The sequence below is a fragment of the Scophthalmus maximus genome, chromosome 1 (genome assembly GCF_022379125.1).
Source record: "Scophthalmus maximus strain ysfricsl-2021 chromosome 1, ASM2237912v1, whole genome shotgun sequence".
NCBI lineage: Eukaryota > Metazoa > Chordata > Actinopteri > Pleuronectiformes > Scophthalmidae > Scophthalmus > Scophthalmus maximus.
In genome coordinates, this window is record NC_061515.1 from 24,608,276 (window position 1) to 24,623,447 (window position 15,172).

Consider the following 15,172-nt stretch of genomic DNA (forward strand, 5'->3'; position numbering starts at 1 on the left):
TTTTGAATATAAGTGAAACATTTAAGGATGATTATCGAAGGTATAATAAACCCATTTTTGCAACCATGTGTTATCGATCATAATTTTTTTCTTCATCGATCATTTTCTATTAATTTTGGACCAGTGATTGAGATCAGAAATGCATTTAAAGATATTAGGAATAAAACAATGCAATATAAAATCTGTAATAATTAAATAAATTCTACATTATCAAAATTGCCATAGGAGAGTACTGTGGAAGTACTGCTCACATTCATCCTCCCGGGGATAGTTTCGTTTATTTGTTTAGCATATTTCAACAACAAGGCAATTCCAAAATACTTTATGTAAGCAGATTTAGATTTTTGACACCTTTTATTTCTCACCAGCACCCATGAAAAAGGGTCTGGCTGAAGTGGTGGACTGCTCTGTCTGTGTTGCCATGGAAACGCCAATCGGCCCGAGACAAAGGGTCATTGTAGGTAAAGTGGAGAAACGAGACAGCCGGCATTTCTTTAGGACGTTGAAGCAGTTCCATGTCTGACTGAGAGTGGCTGTTGTGTCGCGCGCTGTCGTCAGCCATTCATTGTGTCATCAGCACAGCAGGAATGAAATGCCAAGACGGTCCTCCTCATCTCGAGGAATGACACAGAGGTTTGGATGAACGCCATCTTCACAGCTGGCTACTCCAAACTGCTGGGCTCATATGATGCAGCACAAAGTGCCCTCAGTCATTCTGTTTCGCAGACGTTACTGCCCGCTCCCACTGCCTCACTGTCCCATCCCATAAATGTGTCATTATGCGGGTGTTGAATCAGGAGCAACTGGACTTGGTTGTAGTTTTGTAGTTGTGGTGAAACCAGGTATTGAACCTCTGTGGAGTGTGGGCGGAGCTTGCTGGTGTCTCCTGGAAAGAGTTGAAGATATGAAAGAACTGCATTGTAAGTGGGAGAAAGATAAGCTGATTAGCCTGATAAAACTAAGGCCTCTTCACTATTGTGCAGCACTAAAAAAAAATTTGTTTAACATGCATGAATGATACATGCGGGTTTGAATATCAGTCTAGTGCATCCCAGCACCCACACATGACCCTGTCACGGTGGTTAATGCCACTCCTCATCCTCCTCCTCAGGCACTGGGACTTTTGGCCGAGTCTTCCTGGTCAAGGACAAGAAGAGCAGGGCCTTCTTTGCCCTGAAGCAGATGAAGATCCCTGACGTGATCCGACTGAAGCAGGAGCAGCACGTCCACAACGAGAAGGAGGTGCTGACAGAGGTCAACTACCCCTTCCTCATCCGACTGTGAGTTCACACCCAGTCCTGCCTCCAAACACCGGGGAGCTGTGGCCCAGTCCACTCGGTGAAACTGTGTCATGAAGAAGGTCAAAGTTTAGTGTCTGCAGTGAATCCCAACAAGTTGATTCCAATCATCATCAATGCAGATCTATACGTCTGAGTAATTCTAATGACTTTAGCTTAGTATGTTGTCATATATTATTTTGATAATGTATATAATATAATACTCATCAAATCAACACATTCTCAAAATGCATAATGAAAGTAAAACTATGCCTGTCATGATAATTTCTTTACAGTGTTTCAGTGCGCCGCAAAATCAACGTGGCTTAAACCCTGCGTTATCCACTAAAGCAGATGTTATCATTGGTACAGACAATTTAACTTGAAAACAATTCCCAGTCTATAATACGTTATTGCATATTTAATAAATTATATCACGTGACCCACAGAAATGATCTGGCGACCTGCGTGGGGGCCCAGGAAAAAAATACTTTTCAAGTAACGACCCTTAAAAGCAAAACAGACACTGGAAATAAAGTGTTTTGTTGTTCTGATGCTTTTCTGTGAATTGGATTCCAGAGATGCTATGTATGAGATGAGAACAGATTGAAAAATATGACTTTAACATCAGAGCACAAAACCCAGAACCGGCTTCCCAGCACGTAACCCATTGTGTTTTACCATGAACGGCAATTTCACTATGTTGGGCTTTGGGAAAATGGCCCCACCATCTCTCTCTACACACGGCATTTTGCTTTATCCCCTTTATTTCCTGGTTCACATTTTCACTTCAGAACGTGGCAGCGCATGTGAAGTGTGATTGATTGACAGCATAATCAATCACTTGAGAGAAAGGTGACTTGCCATTGCCAGCTATTGTTTAACCCAATGAAAGGGCTGTTAGAGCTGAGATGTTCCAGGAATCTCACTACAATGTTGGACAGCTTGTGGGCTTGTTGAAATAATGCAGAGTTATTCCACACAAACACACACACACACACACACACAAACACAGGCTGTGTTTTGTGTTATATATTTACACCTTAAGTTACTTAGATATTTAACTTTGCAAATTGATTTACTAACCAGGTTAAGCACTAGTCTGTGCAGGTGGTTCAATAAGTGCCATATTCAGATCATAAGACAGAAATTGCTATGTAAACGACATTTCTGCATCACAGCATATATGTGTGCTACCTTTGATGGTGCGTTTATCCATCAAGGTCGATGAAATATGGTCAGAAAAACACATTTTCCAAGATATCTCTGCAAATAAAAGAACCGCTGGAAGGCCGACCATCTGAGCATCTAAATCTTTTGTGCACAGTGTAGAAGTAGCTACTCACCCAGGAAGGCTTTAATTACAACCAAAGGGTTCTTCTGTAAGCTGTTGTTTTAAGTGTCTGAATACTAATGAACACTACCACCAAATGAGAGATTTCAGTTTCAGTGATCTTCAATACATTTGCAAAAAACAATCTGTAAAAAGGTTTTCACTTTTTTATTTTGGGTAATTGACTTAAGATTGGTTTTATTCATTCACACTTAAATCTTCAACTCAAAGTCTGCGAAAAAGAAACCCTTGCATTTATCAGTTTGGCTTGAATCTGTTGTGAGTAAGTGAACAGACAGAGCATCATAAAGAACCGACTTTTATCTGTTTGTTCTTGGATACAAGAACACATCCATACTCTTTTATCTGTATGTACTGTATATTACGAAAACAGACAGATTGCAGACTAAGGTAACAACTGCTTCACGAAAACAGAAAACGAAAAAAGGAAATATGGAGACAAAACAGCAGTGTAGGAAAGTGAGTAATTGTCTTTGTGGCCGGCAGCCGGCACTTATGGAAAACACCGGGGCCTCCTCCATCTTCATCAGGGACAGTACTCTCTGGGTTTTATTCCTCTGAAGTGCCCTTCCAGCTCAAGTAGTTGCTACATACCGTTCCAGACCACACTGGGGATAAAAGCGTCTGAGTCTGTTACAGCCTCTCGTTCTATCTGATTACCTCAAGTTGTCAGACAGCAACTCGTCAAACACGTGTCAGACACGTAGGACGACTGTGCAGTGAAGAATGTGCAGCGTGTCTCCAGAGGCCAACTGCATGTTACTCCGCCCGTGTGCCTTCTCTGTTTTTTCTCAGGTTCTGGACGCACCACGATGAGCGCTTCCTCTACATGCTGATGGACTATGTGCCAGGCGGCGAACTGTTCAGCTACTTGCGCAGCCGCGGGCGCTTCAGCAACACCGCGGGCCTCTTCTACACGTCGGAGATCGTGTGCGCCATCGAGTACCTCCACTCAAAAGAAATCGTCTACCGCGACCTGAAGCCTGAGAACATCCTGCTGGACAGCGAAGGACACATCCGCCTGACGGACTTTGGGTTTGCGAAGAAGCTCTCTGACAGGTGATGAAAACAATAGGGGTGTTCATTTTGACAAACACAATTATATAAGTGAACCTTACCTCAAACGGGTCCAATTGACAGTGAGTTGTAGAAGTGTGGAGGGGCATAAATGTCAGTGTTGAATTTGAGACGTGAAGATGATGTTGGTTATCAGTCTGAGACCAGCCCCACATGACCAGCTCATCTCAGGCCTCATCTTCCCAGTAGCTCTTTACTTCACTTGCAGCTGTTTTCTGCATCGAGGCTCATCCATTCAAACATCACAGATGCTGTGCTAAGATAACATATATTTGCTTTGCTGCTTAATTTGATTTCAAAGTATACTAAATTTGATTAGGTCTTCCACTGCAGGTGGTTCCCTGACAACCCCCCTCCTCAACATTTTTTTTTTACAGTACATGATCTCAGAAAATAATTTTTTTGTTTGTTTTCCTTGTGAGTTTTTACATACAATGTCCCTAATATGCCATCCTACATATCTTTGGGTATTGTACTGACAAAAAATGTGATCTGATCTTAGACAGGAAGAATTTGTGATGAGCGTTTTTCTCTTGTTTGTTTAAGATATGGCTTATTGTCATCCAGACAGCGATAACCATTTCAATAACAATCGTTCTTGCTTTATCTTCTATTCGGGAGTTTTATATCTAAAAATGTAGATTCTGACTGGGAACAGGTACAGAAAGATATGAAGTTGGCAATCTTTCAAGTCCTTATGTTGTATGTAAAAGTTTACGTATATGTTTTTTTACTTGTTGTCCTGGACTGCAAGGGGAAAACTATTTTAATAGACTGAGCTGATACGACAAGGTCCTGTCCTGTTCTGAAATTCATGATGGCAGCTGGTATAGCTTAGTGGGTTACACCACTGACTTTGGTACAGAAGGTTGGGGTTTGATTCCCAGTCAGTGTGGGCCCTTAGGCAAGGCTCTCAATGCTACCTGTGATACCAGTCAAAAATCGCTGATTGTAAGTCGCTTTGGACAAATTGAATGTAATGTGTGAAAATCCTCTGGCACGTGCCAGTTGAGTTAGTAAGTCCAGTATTTTAAACGTTTTCATGGCATCATTTTTGGATTGCTGCACATAAGCTATGTGAAGTCTCCTGGTGTTGCAGTACATTTCTGTTCTCTCAGCAGTGTGTGTGTGTGTGCGTGTGTGCGTGTGTGTGTTGCTGAATGACAGATGGGAATACGCTGCTCTCAGCTCATGGTGTTTGATGCTTGATTGATTATCAGTAGAAAGTGCAAAGTGAATGACAAAGCAGCTGTCAGTCCACACACTGTATGTCTGATCTCATCCTGTACATTCCCTCACAGGCTGTGGCTCAACGGAGCCACACTACTGCTCAGTCAGTGACGAAACATAAACCTAAATTAAACTCCAAATTGAGATTGGAAGAAGAACAACACAAATTGGTTCTAAGGCCACAGCCTCACGTTGTGTTGGTTTTGGGGCGGCTGTTGCTGGTTTCAGTTTATTAAACGCCTCCCTTTTTGAAAGGCTCCCTCTGTCCAGTTCACCCTGAAGGCCTTTTGGTGGTCGAAGAATTCAAAAACATGCAAAACATATCTTTAATAACACATTGTAAGTAAGAAAGAAGTAACAGAGTTTTGCTATAGGGCTGAATATATTGACATTATTTTTCTCACAGTTGCGTGTTCCCCAAACAGCAAGTCAGATGAATGAGAGGGCTCACAAGATATTAAATAGGATAAGAGGGAAAAATCAGCTCTACTGTACAAATTCATCATCATCAGTCATCTTAAAATGGTTGTGTTAACTAGTTTGTTGCATCAGAAATAGATGTTGGTAGCTGAACAGTAAGAGAACACAGTTTAGAGAGATTTGACTGAGTTAAATCAAACTTCAGCAGCAGGGGGAGGTTGTGCTCAGGACAAATCTCCTGGAAGGTCAATTTAAAAACACATTATCGCCCATCGAGAAGCAGATATCATAGATCATGTTCCTCTGGACACTTTGGGATTATAGCTGATAATCACCACACGCATTAACAGAAAGACAAACCACTTAAAGAACATTTCAGACAAGATGGTAGGTTAAAGGTGATATCTCAGCCCTGCCCCCAATAAGCCAACGCTTTATGACAGCCAGATGGAAACACATCAGACCTGTCGTGTTGTTTTTGCACATGCATAGTAGATGTTAGTGGAGATTCTCATTCATCCAGGTCACAGTTATCCGCCAGGGTGTTGAATCAGGAGCAACTGGACTTGGTTGTTGTTTCACCATCATCCAGGAGGGTTCTTCAATTCTAACTAAGTCGCGGTGAACCAGGCATATAACCACTGTGGAGTGGGGGCGGAGCTTGTTGATGCCCCCAGACTGTTGGAACAACAGAAACTGTTGTAAGAAGGTCATTGGAGTCACCTGTTTCGACACAAGTGTTTTTAAGTCTCCTGGGAAGAGATGAAGCTTTGTAGGTGGGAGAAAGATGGTGTCTCAGGCCTCCTCCTCTGTTGAGGGACGGTTTCTCTATTTTAACAGTCACTCCTCTTTCAAACCATCTGTCTGCCCTGTCCAGAATATGTACACCAGTGTCTACAAAGGAGTGTCCCTTGTCCTTTAGGTTAAATAAAACAGCTGAGTCCTGTCCGGAGGAGCTGCCTCTCCTGTGTTGATTCATGCGTTTGCTAAGTGGTTGTTTAGTTTCTCCGATATACATGCCACCACATTCCTCAGTGCATATACCAGGTTGCTTTTCTGTGTTAGGTGTTGTCTTTTGGGGTGAACCGGTCTCTGTCTTGATGTGTTACTGGGTCTGAAAAACATGGGGATTTGATGCTTGTTAAAGATCCTCCTGAGGTTTTCACATTCTCCAAACACACACATGGGATCACTATGTTGTTACGCATGTTCTTGTTTTTCCTGGATCTTGTAGCAGTTTTCACAAAGTGCCTCCTTCAGCTGTCTGTGCCCCTTCTCCTGGCCTTGGGCACTGGTGGGTACATGATCAGATGGTGTGAGTCGTAGAGCAGGTACTGGTCTGCGTGAGTGGTTTTCCTGTATACTCCAATATGAAGGTTTCCCGTCCAGCGCCCATGATGTTTAAATAGCAAATGCACTGGCAGCCATCACCATTGTGAGTAGTATTGTTGGTGCATTGCTATCTTGAGGCGGTAGAGCGTGCAAAAAACCTGGTCTGAACTCAATGGAGCAGCCTTTCACTGCTATTTCAAGGGTGCATTATAAGACACTACTATACAGGCAGCTGCACAACATGCATACACTATTCTACACAAAAAAGGTCTGCATACGTCCTTTCACTTTGCTCCACAGGGCAAACATAATCATTATAACAGCAATCTGCCATGGACCAAGTGCACTTGGCCCTTAGACGGAACAGGAGAAGGCTCTCTGATTGGTTAATGCATGTTGCGCCCCAAACACACCCATCATTAATGAGAACTAGTTTGTTTGACTGATGGCTCAAGCTGTTTGGGCGGTGGGATAGCCTTCCTTTATTTCCACTTAGTATTTATTTAATTTGGCCCATGATGAATTGGAACTAATGTGCAGGTGTCTGTAGTTTTTGGCAGAAGAAAAATGAGGAAGAACCATCCTCCTCCTGTGTTCAGTGTCCCTGAAGAAGCTCACGTCGTCCTTTGGGATTTTCAGGGAATCCTCCCAAATCTACAATGGCGGTGCCACCGAAGGACAAACTTCCCCGACTGATGTAATTTAGTCACAATTGGATACAGTGAGTGAGACCTCTCGGTGACCCTGGCGGAATTGAAAAGATGCACCGTAGAGGAAGAGAGGGCTTTCCATCTGCACCGCAGCCTCATTACTGCAGTGTTTCTCCCCAGTGTCTCAGCCTAGCGCTGAGTTGACCCCCGCTGACATGTAAACATAATGGAGTAAGATTACATTTTCCCTCAGACTGAGAGACCAAAACAGACGGGGAGTAGATACCTCTCTGATGTGCAAGTGACCCACTTATATAAATGGAGGGCAGCAACAATGCCTGGGATAGGAAGACGGCTAGCCCGTTGCCACCAGCTCTCTTGTGCTCTCCCTGTTCAGGGTGTGATGGAGCGTCATCACAGCACAGCCCTCCCAATGCAGCCACAGTGACCCCTGCTGGCAGACACACTCAGCAACACATTTAAACATGAACCCCTTATGATAACACACACAACAACAACACGTGTTTTATTTCCTCCGGGGGCCGCGCCTCTGCTCGTCACTTACGCAGCCTTTCATTCCCCCGGCATCGGCAGCCTCCTCATCCTTCATCCAGGACCGACGTAATTTCCATACAAATTATCGTTGCCATAGCAACTGGCCGAAAGAGGTCATTACCCAGGTGCTGTCGGTGTCGGCCGATGAAAGTCTGGCGCCGGGCCAAGTGCTCTTCATCAGAGGACAAGTGACTTTGAGAGGGAGCGCTGAGCATGTGTGTCACACATGCATAGTGTCAATCAGCTACTGTGTCCGCCACAAGATTGGAGAGGCAGAGGCACATCATCTGCTGTAGACTTCCTCCCGTTGTTTACACTCACCGGGCAACGCTTGGTTGTTCAGTACTTGGATCTGGGCTCTTGCCCCCACGGCACTCTCATCCTGCGGCTGCCCATCCAGTAACGACTGGCTTGACACTTCCAGATCCATTACTGTCGTGTCCACACACAGATCAAGTATCCTCATCGTACTATGAGATATAAACCAGCCGGGGAAGATCACTTTACCTCCCGCTGTTGTCTTCCCAATGCAACAAGAGTCTTACTCGTCTTACTCACAGTATAGCATGTGCAGGGTGAGCAGAGATCACTTTACACCTGTCAAATAGTATTGAAGCAAATCTGCCTCCCCAGACTCATTGAATTTCCACCAGTGAATTTTTCAGCATTGTGATTATGAATTTATTGTCACTGAATTTAACCCTTCACATTTGATACAGTGATTTATTTTGTTGCATTGCAATTATGTGTCTGATTCCTGGAATTCTGGTCGTTTGGATGAAACTTGTGTACCTTGCTCTAATTGTTCCTGGAAATGTCTCTTCTTTCAGAAAAGTTCCGAAACTAAATATGTGAGTGTTAAAATATATTGACGCACCAGCACCAGGGGATGACAAACAGACCAAGCGACCTGGAAAAATAGTTGGAACGATGTTCACAATTTAAAAAGTGATAGCATGGAAACTTTGCTGTATTACAACCACACGTTTCAACACTGTCTGTCTGTCTGTCTGTCTGTCTGATCAGGACCTGGACTCTGTGTGGAACTCCTGAGTATCTGGCCCCCGAAGTCATCCAGAGCAAAGGTCACGGCCGAGCGGTGGACTGGTGGGCTCTGGGCATCCTCATCTTTGAAATGCTGGCTGGGTAAGTGCTGCAGTAGCCTCCACCCATTTTAAACACCGGGGGGCGCTCCTCTCCATTTGAGCAATGGCGGTAAAGCAGCACGGAGAAAAAAAAAATACGACTGAGAGTCTGTGAAAGGGCAGCAAGGTTTCACCCTGTTTGACCATTAAAGAGAGTTAGCGCGCACGCACGCACACACACACACGCGCACACACACACACACACACACACACACACACACACACGTGAAAAAAGCCCCTCTTTGGAGCCCAGAGACTGAAAGCTTTGAGAATGTGACTGGAATAAACTTCATGATAGTCTTTCAATTATGGCTGCAACTAATGTTTATCTTTATCGATTAATCTGTTGATTATTTTCCGGATGAATTGATTAGTACCAAAGGTATTTAGTTCAGTGTGACGGAGGAGCAAAGAACCCAGAAAATATATACATTAAAGAAGCAGAAATCAGAGAATTTTGACCTTTTTTCCCATAACTACTTGAACCGATTAATCGATTATTGAAATAGTTTAGTACTATAATTTAGTAGTTGATTACTAATAGATTAATCGATTAACTGTTGCAGCTATACTTTCAATACTACTTTGTATTTGTATAAACTTTTTTATCAGGTTTAGTCATTGTCTTGAGAATAAAAGTCCATGTTTCAGTTCTATTTAGTCAACCTCACCCTTTTTATTTTATGTCCAATGTTTGCACAGTTTTGTGTCAGTCGGAGAAGAACAGAAATATTTGAATATAGTGTTAGTCCCGACAAGGAAAGATCATATTAGGATTTCAATTAGGATTTCATCAAAACTGATTTTAAGTCCTGAAAGATTAAAACGACAGTACCAAATCCAACAGCCCTGCAATAAACCTTACCCACAATGCTCAGTTGTGTAAGGACCGTGGCAGAAAGGTGTTGATTTCATCTGTCACTAGGTGTTTGGTTCTGATTGAGTGAGTTTCCTGTTTTTTCTGGATAATCAGGGTTTTTTGTTATGAAACAGAAAGTTCAATGATGGACTCGTATTGCAAAAGATTGCATTGGTTTAAGCTTCTTTCTTTTTTTGCATCTTTCCAGACTTCATTGTTATGCTGTTTCATGTCTGGATGCTATAATTGGTAACATCAGACCAGACACCTCCTCCGCAGAGCTGCATTCCTGAATTAACATAACACTGTACGATTTAAGCTCGCTTTTGCCCCAATATTTGAGTTGTACGTCTGGCCGTCGGACTCTCCGACAAATTTCTAACACGTCAGAAATTTCAGTAGGCCTTCTAAAGCCTCTCGCACAGTTGAAGCAGAGCCATAAAACAAACTTCTCTGCCTCGGAGGAGCGTTCCACAGGGGGCCCCACGGGCATTTCACACGTGCAGTGTGAGCACATGAATCGTGAGCTTCGGCTTCACATCGCAGGCGATTTACCCGGACGGTATGAGTTGGAATTTCACAACAGCATTTGTAAAATCGTACATCGTGTTTGCGCAGCTTTAGTCCTTCACCAAGACCTGAAGCGTGTGTGGCAGTTAGTAAGATAGTGTTCTGCCACTGCCTGTGGCAATTCTCCTACTATGGCTTTAAAAGTCAAGTAACATTATGGAACGTGCACTGTGGTGCACCTTAAGGTGACTCCTCCAATTCACACTCGGCCTTTTGGGTCCAACCGTCAGCTCGTTTTGTTCTTGTTTTTTTGTCATTGCATTTGTTGTTGTGCTGCTGTTGTGCACAATCACCAGAAAGTTGATTCCAGCGCACGAGAAGAGAAATGTGCAGCCAAGCCATTCATGAATGATTTTGCATATTGTAGTCACAGTTATTGTTGGATCACGTAGGCGGCTTTTCATCTAGTCTTAGTTGTTGATGAACAAAATGAACACAACTACACACATGGCGGACACAACGGCGTGAACACCTGCTATAGTGATGCAATCCAACACGACAGCCCTGCAAGAGAAAGTGTGTGTGAGAGAGCAGCCTATTGGAAGAGTCTGTGTATATGGAACAAAGGAATTATCTATTAATCATATTGCGGTTATTGTCTCAGTGTAGTAAATCTATTCATTGTGTGCTCATAGGATACTACAGAGCTGCGACAAATTAATCTGTGAATGGGATTCATTGTCGCAGATGGAGAACAATGCCGTTGATCCCCTTCAGAAAGCACCCGGATTTATTCCGCTGGTCTCCCTCACCCACAGTGAATAACAATGCCCATGCCTGGTTTGCATTCTGAGAGAACAAGCCCGAAGGTTGAGATTGACTTGAACATTGATTGAGACTTTGTTTCAGTGACACGCCAGGTGATGCTCTGTAATCCCGCTGTTCATTCATTGAGCCTGCAGATTGTCTGCTATCCTCTGGCTAAATCCACCACCTCTTATATTTGTATTGACCCTTTTCGTACATAACTAAAGAGTAAAAAACAGATCACGTTCAACATTGAAGGACATAGATTAGGCTTCATTTACCCAGGCGTGCAAATTTAAGATTAGTGCCTCCAACCCAAAGTAATGTCTGAATGGATTTTCAGAGGAACCACTGAGACATTAACACTGCGGACAGTGTTTCTTCAGTCATTTTATATATATATATATATATATATATATATATATACACATATATATAAAGTCGCACAAAGTGGTTGTGCTAACTGGGGCTTAAACTTGTATGGGTTAGGGTCAGGCTAGTATCCAACCTCCTCGCTCACTTTCTGCCAAATACAGAAATACGGAAAATACAAAATAAATAGCAACTCGTGTCAAAAAGCTTGAGCAGCCCACACAGAGCCACAAGTCTTATCCTCCACTTCTGTGACAGAGGGAGGGTCTCAACGCTAATTGGCTTTCGTGTCAAGGTGTCGCACCAATTTTTTTTTGCTTGAGTGAAGCGAATGGCTTGAATTTAGCGTCATAAGCGAAATTCATGTCTACTCTCGTCTGTGCATTGACTTTGTAATCTACTCGCGGGAATAATTAACGCCGCGTTCGGTCCAATTCCTCCTGTGGAGAACACACTGCTCAAAACACAATCCTTCAGATATTTGTTGACGAATTTAATACCGAGTAGGACCACAGCTACCTTCTTTCCCATCCAGCAGAGCTAATGTAACGTTAACATCCATTTGAAGTCAGCATCCATTTGAAGCATCCGTGTTTCCTCTGTTTTAGCTCCGATTTTGGTCTCCACCAGCTCTTGAGGGAAATATTTGTCTTTGCTTGCTGCGGAGCGGGTAGTAGACTGTGGCTTTTTACGGCTTTTCCCCAGAAAAAAACTGATGCCGTCAACAGTGAAGTTTTGGGCAGTGAAACCAAAACAATGAGTTTTCTTTCCACATTACACATATTTTACTAGTTCAAACTGATGTGAAAACATTTGTCAACGCAGCTTTTAGATAAACAGCATTTTCAAAGAGCAGTGGAATCATTTTGCTCTTCCAGACTTTCCATGTGTCCACTCTGGTTCTGAAAAAGAGCTTCTGACAAATGGAGGCAGAATTTATGACAAAATGGACTCTCACGTCACCAATTCATCATATAGCCTCATTGCTCCAACTCCCTGAATATGGAGCAGCTTCCTCCCGTCCTGCTGAAAGGTCACCTGTTTGTGAGACCGGCCTACCCTCACCCCCACATCCAGCCCCGTTATGCTCCGGTAGGAAAAAAAAAGGTGTGTGGCTTTGAATCATTCGTAGAGATGTGACCTTTTCCCAGCATTCATCAGGGCAGGCTTTGAAGTGTGGCAGCCCTGTCAGAGCCTGGACTCTGTCCTGCCTTCACCATATCACCGCACATGTCCACAGAGGGGCACTAATGTAGACAGAGAGCTCTCTTTATCATGTTGAATTGTGTCAGAGGGGTGTAGCAGCTGCTTCTGAAAAGTTAGCAGCGGCAGTTCATCCTCCTCTGGGGTGAAGCACAAGTGGCCAAAACATTGAGTGGAGGGTCAGGGCCCCAAGAGAGGGGGCTAAGAGAGAGAGAAGCAGAGAGAGAGTGGCTCTTCTCTCGGTAATCCTGCCTCCAGGGCCAGATTTCTGCTTTTAATGGAAACCAATCATCCTGTGTGTGTGTGTATGGAATGACCGTGCACATGAAGCCTGACTTCTCTCACACTGACAATCTGCCCCTCGTATTTATTTTTTACCCCCCGACCACCGGATGAAGACCTAATTCAAGCCATGTCACCGAAAAGTTGCTAAGTCTGTCCTGGTGGCGCAAGAGTCACACGTTCATGCTAATTATTGAAATAAGTTGTGTCAAGTACTTGTACCTAGAATTTGAATAAAAGATGGACTGACTGCTAAGAAGTGAAATGGACCTGTCTCCTCAGCTCCCTGGCTGGTCTTTGTCCATCTCAGGTCGGTGTCATTGTAACAATGCGCTCAAGTCACGTTCACTTAAAGATCAGGAGAGCAGTCCTCTCCAGATTTCATCCTGCAAAATTTCTTCATGCCTGAACCGGACGTGGTGACATTAAAACAGAGGCAGGCTGGGAGTGATGTCAGCGTAAAGGTCAGGGAAAAGTCAACGAGGAGGCGTTGTCTTGGGTTTGTGACAACTACATCGGTGAAGTGCAGTGGCGACATTTACGCTTTCACCAAAAGTCATTGGCTGAAAAGGTCTGCTAAAAAACAAATCTGTATTCTGCAGTATAAGTGCCCCCCTGCCCCCCCTGCCTTTTCACATACTTGAATGATTGACAGACTGTGAATGGGAATAAAAAAAAGATGTCTTAGCAGTCGGGGGCTGCCGACGTTCAGGCCTGGCGTCAGTGGCGAGCATTAAACCGATTCTAAAGCGAAACAAGTTTAGTGAAAATCCGTAAAAAAAACACGATTATTTCCTCGCCGTTCATTAGCTGTGGCTTTTGTGTGGGGGGGAGAAAAAAAATAGGGGGTTGTCGGCGCAGCCCAGGCTCCTGGTGGCTCTTCTGAGTGTATGAATGTGAGAGAAAAAGTGCTGTTAACAGCAACTGTATGAATGTGTGTGAAATGGGTGAATGTGACTTCTCCTGTAAAGTGCTTCGAGCGGTCAATGAGACTAGAGAAGCGCTACATAAATATAGTCCTTTTGATACCACTCTTTGGAAGATTGTAAGGCGATATTTTGGTTCATCGATGCAGTTTGCTCTCATTGTTTGACCTGTTTCTATCCAGATATAACAAATTCGGAGAAATCACCCCGAGGCCACATGATTTCCACCATAAACTACTCTTGTGTTTGTGTGATTTATTAGTATTTTTTTCACAAATGACTTTGTACATTTTTCCACCAATCATCGGTCAAAGTCATATCTTTTTGTCCTCCCCCATTTCGCGGAGCGTGGCCCAGATTCTCCAGCTATGACAGCATCAGTTTTGGAAACAAATAACACGCGAGCGCAGTCTGCGGTGTAGAGCCAGCTCCCAGACCCCCCCCCCCCCCCCCCCCCCCCCCCCCAACCCACAGTCTACTGACTCTGGAGCTCTTCTCTCGGAAGGCGGGCGGCGTGTGACAAACTGGTGTGATTATGCGCCTGTCTGTCCCGCGTGTAATGCGTTCAGAAGCCGGCCCCATTATGTAATTTGTGGTTTAATGACTTGTCCAGGCCGGAGCAGAGGGGAGAGCAGGAGAGCTGGGGGAAGCATTCAGCGGAGTGTAGCAGCACAAGGCCTGTGGGTGGCAGAAACACACGCGCGCGCACACACACACACACACTTGTCAATACAGCTGTAAACAGAGGCTGTTCTGTTGTGTTCACAGCTGAAAGTTTTCACCACATGTTCACACGGCTACAGTTGGCTGTGTGTGAGCTCTTACCTGCGTCGCCTGTCGCTTGCATCATGCTGTTTCTGCACAGCACAAATTGAGTTTTTGCACACTGTCAAAGTGTGTGGGTGTGTTTGTGTGTGTGTGTGTGTGTGCGCGCATGTGCGTGCGTCTTCCGCGGGACAGGCTGGAGATGACATTTATTTCTCTCCGCAGGTACCCACCGTTCTTTGATGACAACCCATTTGGAATCTACCAGAAGATTCTGGCCGGAAAACTGGATTTCCCACGCCATCTGGATTTCTATGTGAAGTAAGTGCCGGAAACCGGTTTCTATATTTACCGCATGATAATCCTTGAAGTCCTTGCATGAACCTAGAGACACTGATGTCCTTTTAG

At 44.1% G+C, this 15,172-nt stretch overlaps 1 protein-coding gene across 1 annotated transcript in view; it reads left to right on the top strand.

Annotated features, from left to right (window-relative positions):
• Positions 1-15,172, top strand: part of prkx (protein kinase X-linked) — a 28,775-nt gene that overhangs the window by 6,379 nt on the left and 7,224 nt on the right. The window contains exons 2-5 of the mRNA XM_035636184.2: positions 1,112-1,280; positions 3,427-3,690; positions 8,922-9,041; positions 14,990-15,085. Of these exons, the coding sequence (XP_035492077.2) occupies positions 1,112-1,280; positions 3,427-3,690; positions 8,922-9,041; positions 14,990-15,085 (649 nt within the window). The remainder of the gene's footprint in view (positions 1-1,111; positions 1,281-3,426; positions 3,691-8,921; positions 9,042-14,989; positions 15,086-15,172) is intronic.